Source organism: Rhipicephalus sanguineus, chromosome 7 (assembly GCF_013339695.2).
Source record: "Rhipicephalus sanguineus isolate Rsan-2018 chromosome 7, BIME_Rsan_1.4, whole genome shotgun sequence".
In the NCBI taxonomy this organism is placed as follows: Eukaryota; Metazoa; Arthropoda; class Arachnida; order Ixodida; family Ixodidae; genus Rhipicephalus; species Rhipicephalus sanguineus.
The window spans coordinates 23,094,414-23,105,334 of NC_051182.1; the positions used below are offsets into that span (position 1 = coordinate 23,094,414).

General features: G+C 46.9%; 1 protein-coding gene across 1 annotated transcript in view; it reads left to right on the forward strand.

Moving 5' to 3' along the window:
* Positions 1-2,275: 2,275 nt before the first annotated feature.
* LOC125759087 (proteoglycan 4-like) overlaps positions 2,276-10,921 on the forward strand; it is a 36,659-nt gene continuing 28,013 nt past the window's right edge. The window contains exons 1-2 of the mRNA XM_049417344.1: positions 2,276-2,368; positions 2,891-3,175. Of these exons, the coding sequence (XP_049273301.1) occupies positions 2,276-2,368; positions 2,891-3,175 (378 nt within the window). The remainder of the gene's footprint in view (positions 2,369-2,890; positions 3,176-10,921) is intronic.

Below are 10,921 nucleotides of genomic sequence, written 5' to 3' on the forward strand. Positions count from 1 at the left end.
TGGCTCTTGAAACGAGCGACCAGCACCACTTCTGGAACATGACGTCAGCCAATGAATTGCCGCCACTGATTGGCTTAGAAGTCACCAGCCTCTGCTGAGAATGTTGAGCCGATTTGCACAACAGAAGTGCTTAAAGTCTGGCTCCATCAAAGTGGTCTCTAGTCATTAGAGCAAAGATGGAAATGGAAATAAAGCAGAAGAGAGAAAAAGACTGGTGCTAGATTGTTTCAAGCATCGCTAAATACAAACGGGCAAACTAAATTTTGAAGGCGTTTTTTTTCTTTTGCTTAGTTAATGGCGTGGACTTAAAACAGGCAATCCTCAATCTCCGCCATGGTGCTCGGCGGTATCTGACGTAAACGAGCTCAAAGTAAAACAAAGCCTTGGCGGTTGCAACCTATGCAGTATTATCGGCAAAACCACTATTTTATACTAACCATGACATCAAGGACAAAGGTAGCTATTCTGAAGGTCAGGTGTGACAGAGACTTGCGCAGAACGATTCAAGTGCGAGGACACACGTGCAGCGGCCCCAAATGTTTTCTGAAGGTGTCATCGCAGGTAATCGAAGCACCAAACTCAGTAGCGCAAGACACATCGGACAGGAAGCCCTCCACACAAGCAACGCCGACCAAATAGTGCGCACTTTTTTGCGAGGACTTGTATCATCAGTCCATGGCGCGCATGGCAGCCTGTACATTTTGCAAGCACACAATCCTACATTCTAGCAAGGGAGGTCTCACTCGCCTCGTCACTATTGGTGGGGTGCCTGAGAACCCCAGAGACCTCCCCGACATTAAGCACCACACAGGAGAAGCCGAGTCGGCACCGTGTATGGCGTAGTGTCTTGATCTACATGCACGTGCGAGCAACGTATCTATGAACGTTGCATCTGTTGCCTGCATGGCTGTATGCAGTCTAGCACCTATAAACATTGTGCAGGAGTGCTGTGTCGTCTGTAGAATGATCCTTGATCCGTGGCTGTGACTTTGGTGCCCTCAAGCTCAAGCTGCACTTGCAGGGGTGCAACAGCCGAATCAGGATTTCAGGCAATTTTTGGAGCCGCAATACGTTACTTTTGGAGCACGAAAATCTAGATTTGTAGCAGGTTACGGGAAAAAAATGCTCCTGTTTTTTTTTTAGCCCAAGATCCCTAATTTAGAGCAGTACAATAAATAAGGCGAACTTTTAGCAAAAAAAAATATATGTACAAACTATTTAAGATCAGCTAACTCTTGCGCAGTGCAAGAGTGCACGTGAGCACTGATATTTCAATAAAAGCAGTCTGTTGAACCATCCCACGCTGCAAACAATGTCTAAGTTCACATTAGCATTTGCAGAGCCTGTCAAACCATTTGACAGGCGCTGCATATGCTATTCTGAATCTGCCAACCTGGCGACCTCGAAATTTGGGAGAAAACTGGCGTACATTTTTATTCATTGTTTCTCAGGGCCGCAGAAACTACACCGCTCGGAATGATTGCCAGTAATTTTTTAGACGTCAGCAATCATACTAGTATTCATCATTACATGCCGCCCGCAGGGGCGTCTGCGCAAGCAGGCGTTTGGTGTGTAGCGACACCACGGACCCGAGCTAACGGGGGGGTTTCGACCCCCTCCCACGCCTAGCCGTGCGTGGCTTTGCCGTGTCCGGGGAAAAGGGGATCCTGGGGGTTGAGCCGACGCCGGGTGATTGGACCTTTAAGGCCCCCCGGCAGAGGCAACACACCCCTTTGGCCCCGGCTTCACGTAGACGGCACCCCTGGGCTGACCCACCCAGGGGAAATCGGCAGTCGCCTTTTCCTGTCTCTCTCTCTCCCCTCATCTTCGTCTTTCCCTCCCGCATTAAATCGTTCCTGTCTACTTCTCTTTTCTGTTTACTTCCTCCTCTTCCTGGCGGCAAGGGTTAACCTTGTGTGGCTATCCTACCTAGGATAAACCATATTTGGTTATAGTAGCGGCGTACTGCTGGCGTAGTGCAGACTTTTCACATGTTCTGCCACGTCCCCTTGTTGGGCTCCGTGGTGGGTGGTAGGCGCCGTTGCCGAACAACTCGCTTCTCATGGGACCTCCGAACCTTTCTCTAACCGATCGTGCCCCGAAAAGGGTACGCACCGACGTAGCCTCTCTCTTTTTGCCTAAAAACAAAGAAACGTTCCCGAAATACCATGTCCTCCACTGTGAACAATCTGCTATGAAAGCAAGAGCAATTTCACCTTTCCTTGTGGCTAAGTGCCTGAAAGAGACCATCGGAACAGGTTATAAGGCTACAAAGATGGCAAGTGGGGATTTGCTCCTTGAGCTAAAGGACCTGGAACAATACGACAAACTTTCACACCTTGTAGCGTTTGGCAACATTCCCGTCTCGGTGAGTCCACACCGTACCATGAATACAGTGAAGGGCGTAGTATCCGACGAAGATTTGATGGCATTGAATGAAGAAGAACTCCTTGATGGATGGAAGGACCAAGGTGTAACGAACGTGCAGCGCATCCTAATCAGACGCAACAACACAGAAATTGCAACGAAGCATTTAATACTCACTTTCAGTTCCACCACACTACCCGAGAATCTTGAAACTGGCTATGTGAAACTTAATGTCCGACCGTATATCCCGAACCCGAGACGTTGCTTTAAGTGCCAGAGATTTGGTCATGGTTCTCAGAGCTGCCGAGGACAGCTTACTTGCGCTAAGTGTGGCACCACCGGCCACAGTACAGACGATTGCAGAAATGATGAGATCCACTGTGCAAATTGCGATGGCAGTCACCCCGCATATTCCAGAGCTTGCCCGGCCTGGAAGAGGGAAAAAGAAATAATCACTGTAAAGGTAAAAGAAAACATAACATTCCGCGAAGCAAGACAGAGGGTCTCATTATTATTTCCACAGAGAACATCCTTCGCCGAAGTGGTGCAACGAGGGCCAGCACCACAACGGCCCCTGGCGGTAGCCCGGACCACGCGTAGCGTGCCCAGGCTAACGCCACTTGCCCCTACGGTGGGAGCAGCCAGTGCTGCCCTGCCCACTCCCAATCAGTCCACACCAGTGGCCTCGGCAGGCTCTGGCAGCAGCCGGGGCAACGAAGAGGCCAAGGGGGTCCCATCGACCTCCGGCTTGGTGGGGGCCAAGGCTTCGTCAACCGTGGCGAAGCCTACACTAAGCAAACACCGCTCGGTAGAGCGACTGTCTGTCGCCCCTCCAGAGGCGATGGACATTACTGGTCCACCGGCGCAGGCAGCGCCGAAGGAGCGGCGAGCATCGCTCGACCGCTCCAAAAAAGACAAAACCCCTATCACAGGGCCTGACAAAGGCTCTGTAAAATAATTGACTCTTTCTTTGCGACACACAGCACACGTACACTACCAACATGGACACAATATTACAATGGAACGTCAGAGGGCTCTTACACAACCTCGACGATGTACAAGTACTCCTTAGCAAATTGTGTCCAAAGGTGCTGTGTGTACAGGAGACACACTTAAATCCGAAACACACAAATTTCCTACGTCAGTATGTTGTTTTTCGGAAAGACCGCCAGGATGGTGTCTCATCATCTGGCGGTGTAGCAATCATAATAGACCGAAACGTAGCATGCCAGCACTTTCCACTTCGAACGGCATTGGAGGCAGTAGCCGTTCGAGCTATACTCGCTAATAAACTCATTACTATCTGCTCTTTATATATACCCCCACACTACCAGCTACACAGACATGAATTCCAATCATTTATAGATGAGTTGCCCGAGCCTTACCTCCTCCTTGGAGACTTTAATGCCCACAGCAGCCTGTGGGGCGACTCCCGCACCGATGCGCGAGGCCGCCTCATTGAGAATTTCTTGTACTCCACAGGCGCATGTTTACTCAATAAGAAAGAGTCCACGTTTTTTAGCCTCGCGAGCAAAACCTATTCAGCCATCGATCTAAGCATCACCTCCCCATCCATTTTACTTGATTTTAACTGGGAAGTGGTTAAAAACCCCTATGGGAGTGACCACTTCCCAATAATTCTCAAAACACACAAGCAAAATGAAGCTCCACCCCAGGCTCCTCGGTGGAAGCTTGACAGAGCCAATTGGGAGGACTTCCACAAACTTACTAAGATCTCGTGGACGGACATTTCTTCTTTTAGTATTGACGCTGCTGTTGAGTATTTTACCGCTTTTATAATTAACGCTGCTCTTAAATGTATACCAGAAATAACTGAGGGAACAAGCAAGCGTCGTGTTCCCTGGTGGAACGACGAGTGCCGCAAGGCCCGGAGGCAACAGAATAAAGCGTGGGGGCTTTTGCGCGATTCTCCCACAGTAGAAAATCTTATCAATTTTAAACAGATGAAATCGCAAGGCCGCAGAACGCGCCGGCAGGCTAGACGGGAGAGCTGGCAGAAGTTCATATCGGGCATAAACTCCTATAGAGATGAGGCCAAGGTATGGAATGGCGTAAAGAAAGTACGAGGTCTACAAGCTTATTCGGTACCCTTAGTGAACACCCAGGGGGAAAGCATGGAAGACCAAGCTGACTCCCTGGGAGCACACTTCGAATTCATATCGAGTTCTACACATTACTCTGAAACCTTCCAAAGATACAAAACAAGGTTGGAACGAGAGAGGCTGGAAAGAAAATCTACACAAAATGAGGCATACAATGCACCGTTCCGCCTAGCGGAGCTACAGGCAGCACTGAACCTTTGCAACAAGTCTGCCCCAGGCTCTGATCGTATTGTATACGATATGTTAAAACACTTCTCCCACGAAACACAAAAAACACTCCTTTCCCTCTACAATACTATATGGTTTTCCGGCGAGATCCCTACCTCCTGGAAAGAAGCTATTGTGATACCTATTCTGAAAGAGGGAAAGGATCCATCCTCGGTGACTAGTTACAGACCCATCGCGCTGACAAGTTGCCTGTGTAAAGTCTTCGAAAAAATGATAAACTGCCGGTTAATACATTTCCTCGAAACATACAAATTACTTGACCCATACCAGTGTGGTTTCCGAGAAGGTCGATCCACAACCGACCACTTAATACGCATTGAGGCTGAAATTCGTGAAGCATTTGCTCATAAGCAGTTTTTTCTCTCAGTATTCCTCGACATGGAGAAGGCCTACGATACGACTTGGCGCTTTGGAATACTCAGAGATCTCTCACATCTAGGTGTGCGAGGCAGAATGCTGACTATAATAGAAAACTACTTGTCCGATCGCACTTTCCGTGTCCGAGTGGGAAATGTTTTATCACGAACATTTGTTCAGGAAACAGGAGTGCCGCAGGGTGGTGTCCTCAGTTGTACACTTTTCCTGATAAAAATGAATTCCCTGCGTGTGTGTATCCCGCGTACCATGTTTTACTGCGTCTACGTGGATGATGTACAGATAGGTTTTAAGTCCTGTAATCTTCCCATGTGTGAGCGGCAGGTTCAACTTGGCTTGAACAAGGTGGCCAAATGGGCAGACGAGAACGGGTTCAATATAAATCCACGAAAAAGTACATGCGTCCTGTTCTCTAGAAAGAGAGGTCTGCGCCCTGATCCGGACATTAACCTGTATGGTCAGCGGCTACCTGTCCAAATGGAACACAAATTCCTAGGGGTAATATTAGACGCCAAACTGACATTCGTGCCACACATTAAATACATTAAGGAGAAGTGCATGAAAACGATGAATGTTTTATAGGTGTTGTCGCGCACTACATGGGGTAGTGACAAAAAGTGTCTTATAAATTTATACAAGAGCCTCATACGCACACGGCTAGATTATGGGGCCATGGTGTATCAGTCAGCGACACCAACCACTTTAAAAATGCTTGACCCTGTCCACCATCTAGGCATTCGCCTATCTACGGGTGCTTTTAGGACGAGCCCCGTAGAAAGCCTATACGTAGAATCAAACGAGTGGTCGCTTCATTTGCAGAGAGCCTACATTTCGTTCGCATATTTCTTGAAAGTCAATGCTAACAGTGAACATCCCGCATATTGTGTTATAAATGATCTGTCTAGTTCTCGTCTCTTTCGTAGCCGTCCTGCATTGAGAGAGCCCTACTCACTGCGCGTACGATGTCTTGCCGAGGAAGTGGGAGTCCCACTCCTTGAGCACCACGTGATGGCTCCCGCTGTACAGCTGCCACCATGGCAGTGGCAGATTATTGACTGCGATGTATCTTTTATGGAAGTCACGAAGCATGCACCAGTGACACACATCCGCATGTACTTCATCGAACTACAACAGAAATATCCTTACCCTGCATTTTTTACTGACGCTTCAAAATCTGACGAAGGTGTGTCGTACGCCGCAGTCGGTCCATCCTTCTCAGATGCAGGTGTTCTCCACCCCAACACGAGCATTTTCACAGCGGAGGCCTATGCGATACTTGCTGCTGTTAAACACATTAAAGAATCCAAATTACACCACGCAGTTATATACACGGATTCCTTGAGTGTTGTGAAAGCTTTGAGGACTCTCAAAACACACAAAAATCCTGTCGTCGTCACGCTCTACTCACTACTATGCGCAACCTACGCAGTTAAACAGCATGTGGTGGTGTGCTGGGTGCCAGGGCACCGCGAGATTGAAGGTAATGTGTTAGCGGACGAACTGGCTGCATCCGCCCTTCGAAACAACAGCGATTCATCCATAGCTGTTCCTGTAATGGACCTGAAACCCCTGCTGAGGAAAACACTCAGGGCTTACTGGCAGCGGTTATGGGACGGTGACATACACAATAAATTACATGTAATAAAACCGTGTCTTGGAAATTGGCCACCAGTATCGAAGTCACGCCGCACAGAAGTCACACTTAGCAGATTAAGGATAGGACACACACACAGCACACATTCATACCTTTTGTCCCGTAATGATCCACCCGTGTGTGAGAGGTGCGGTGAACCACTTACCGTGCTTCATATTCTGATGCAATGCAAAGAATTAGACGCTATAAGAAGGAAACACTTTCCACTGCCCTACCGGCAACAAGTACCACTCCACCCGTCCATGTTCATAGGTCGGGAGCCGCTGTTTAAACATCAGTCATTGTTTTCGTTTTTAAAAGATGTGGATAACTTTTACGTCATTTACCCAGGTATACGTAGCATGGCCTCCTAACAGAGGCTGCTGCTGCGGTAGCTACACTTAACAAAAGCACCTTCCTCGCATCCCTTGGACTCAAGGGCATTGACGAGGCATTCGTGCTTATGCCATATACCCGTAATCTTATTATTACGACTACTCGCCATTCATTTTCATAACACACATTTCGCATCACTCTCATGGTTTTAATTCTTATACGTTTTACCCGCGTTTTGCGCGAGGAATTTTAAGGCCCATTTACAGCCACTTACCATAATCATTGTCCACATTCTTTACCATGTCCTGGCGCTCTTTGGCCAACAAATGGCCCTTGCGCCAATAAACACCATATATCATCATCATCATCATCATCATTACATGCCGTGTGCATGGATCAGTAATTAAGGGACAAAATGTGCTCTGTACCGTGACAGCGAGTACTAGTAGCCCCTGATAAATCACAGTACACTTTTCCGCAGAGCAAAGTTGTACTGCGGCAAAAGTGGCTTAAAGAGCATTCTGCACGAGATAGAACAAGGCCAGGAAATTTTAGAACTGCTGCCTTTTTTCTTCTCTCTCGCGGTGAGGGTATAGTGAACTAGTAGTTAGGATTAGGGTCTGCGCATCTGGATTAGATTGGGTGATGCGCAAACTGCAGGTGATGAACGCATTCTCCATTTCTTGCTAAGTTTAGCAGTACTCGGAAAATTTTGAGGCTGGTCGGATATTTCGGCGCAGCGTGGCGCAATATCAACAAGTTTCATGGTTTTGGCTCAGCTTGGCGCAAAATTGAGGAACTGTATCAAATTGGCGCAGCTGTCGCACCCCGGCACTTGTCTTGAAACGCTGGTGATGCTATTGCCGGTGATAGACACCGTCAAACTTGACACTCTGGCACAGTGGTGCAATATATCGATTTTATGAGCATGCCGCAGCAAATCTAATTTGGCGCACTTTGACGCAGTTGACGCAGGAGTGAAATCACTGCTCGTAGAACGGAATCTTCACAAGGGAGGCAAAATCAGGCAGGCAAAACAGTACTCACGAATTCAAATAGAACATCAGTTTTTTTAGTATAACTACTTGTATGTGCTATTGCTCAAAATAGCCACATCATGTCGCAAAGAATCTGGTCTCTAAAGATAATGTTGGCTCTGGTCTATGCTTTCGAGTCGAAATCACGCCGATATGTCCCAAACTGAACACAGTAGAAACGAAGCCCTAAATTGTCCTATCTTAGACTCCAAGCACTGTACAAAAAGGCAAGTTGCTTGCATTTCAAAAAGGCATTACTTGCTTGCATTTCACTCCCCCATCTATACACCAGAGCACGCCTGTCTCGCACCCAGGCTGCTGGTGAGCCGAGCGGATACTCTCGCACCCAGACGCCGGGCTGACCGGGGCTGCCAAGGCGCGTGCGGGCTGCACCGAGTAAACAGGGCAAGCTGCAGTTCTGAGGCTTTAAAGTGCTTAAAAGTACCCGTTCACGCCGTTTCAGCGTGTAAGAGCTCGTCTGGACACTACTGCGTCGTCTTTGGATGCCAAAACAAGCTGCGCAAGAAGAGGATATTAGCGTGTTCTGCGACGATTACGACGCGCCACGGAAATAGTGCCGGTGCGGTGTTTTCAGCTTCGCCGCGAGTGGATAACTGTGATTCAAGCAAAAAACCAGGAGCCGAGTGAGAATGCGCGAGTAAGTACACTAACAGCGTGTATTCTGCAGTGTGATGTCCACCTATTTCATTTTGCGAACCTAATTTGCGTGACACGTAGCTGGGTTGAAGGCAGGCGTGAGCTTTGTGCGGGGGTGCACTTCATACCTTTGAGCGTTTCCTTTGACGAAAATCTAGAGCAAGGTAGTGCTTTCAAGCACAAGCAATCAGCATGCTTTGCGACGTTCAACGTAGTATTAAGCTTTAGTGCTTTTGATGGCAACCACGCCTTCGAGATTTCGTCTTCAAAAGGTAATAAATGGCACGGTGCTCCACAACAGCTGGCCAGAATTTCGTGCTTTCATTTCAGTGTTTGATGCCCCCAAATTTATTTGGACACGCGGCGTCCAGCTGCACATAATACATATATTGGCACGTAAGTAGACAGTACTCGCGCCAGTGTCCTTTACGTCGCAGGCGTAGCTAACCGGCTTAACTAAGAGTAGCACAGTTTCGCTTATAAAGCACCATCGTTACAAGAATAAAATAGCGCAGGTAGCTTCCAAAAGGGATCGCTGAACGATACTTCAGGTTATACTCTCTTATAGCACGCTTTTGTGAGCAAGAGGCATTATTGTAAGAGCGCCCGTGAAACAAAAATTACGTTCCGCGGAACTACCCGTAAAGCGTGCTCTAATTATTACGCGATGCATGCTGAAATGATGAGCTTTCACAAAACTTTGTGCACAACTTATAGGGCAACAAAACATCGTTTCACTCTTTCGCGAGCTGCACTGCAATTACGATTCACGCGTACTACAGCGAGAACGTTTTTTTACAAATGTAACAGCGTACGTATCTGACGAGGTTGCTTCCGCAGCCTACTCAGCACGTACTGTATACATTGTGGACTTGCATGAGGAAGATGTTCTTGATGTTTCAATAAAATCAGCGAACACCCTCTCCGACGGGCTGAGTTTGGGAAGTTTCACGTTTGCTCTGTGTAGCGTCTGCTGGCGTGGCAGCCCGCGCACGTTGTTTCGCCGCATGTGCGATAGATGGCGCGACGCGCGATGCAAATATGGCGCTGCGCATGGAATTCGCTGTGTTCTGGTCTATAGCCATTGTGACAAGTCCCGAACCTGCAACTTGGGAGTTTAGTAGAGCAACACCACTGCTATTAAGCTATGCTGTAGGTATTGTATAGAAATATGAACAATTACTGTTATAATATATGTAAACGATATAGTTATATCCCTTCTACTGGCGGGGTAGTAATGTATGCTGACGACACAAGTGTTTACTTTTCTGGGACTGGTTTGAAGGAGCTAGTGGTGATGTGAAAACTCGTTGAATGAACTGAATCTCTGGGTATATTCTAACTAAAAATAAATGTTAAAGAGACAAAGTTGATGCTTTTCTATCCTAAGAATAAAGATACAAATTTCAATATGAAAATATAATATGGCGATTCGCAACTAGATCTCGTAGATAATCATTCATTTTTTAAGCATTTCTTTTCAATCAAACTTAGGCTGGTCACGACACGTGAACGTAAGACTGAAGGTAGCAAAGTCTATCGGCATGTTGAACCGTTTACGTAACTTAACAACTTTTAGAGGGAATAATATTCTTCTATAGTTCATTCTCATTTTAGTTACTGTTTCTTAGTCTGGGGAAGAGGAATTAAGACCGATAATGAAAAGCTTTCTTCATTACAGAGGAAAGCTGTTAGATTACTTCACTGGGGAGATAATGTACATACATCAGCACTCATGGTAAAGTATTACAAAATAAAATTCTCGATGTACATATACTGCGAAGTATCGGGCAATTGGAGTTCATTTACCCATCACAACTTAAGCAGGAACATTGGTCATGACCTACGTAAAACACAGATGTGGAAAGAACATGCACCTACTATGGGATGCAAGCAATAGACTACCAAATTATGTAATGAGCCCCCTACAATTGAACTGGCACAATTGTGCACCAACTCTAAAAATTTCAAAATGAAAAGTCGGTCCCTCTCCAAAATTTAGGATACATGTGCTTTTGGGCACGGTTGTTGAATGAGCTACAGTTTTCCATACAATGTGCATGCACAGTAAAACCCCATTAATTCAAAGTCACTGGGACTTAAAAATCTGAATCAAGCAGGTTTTATGTGCATGTACAGTAAAACCCCATTAATTCAAAGTCACT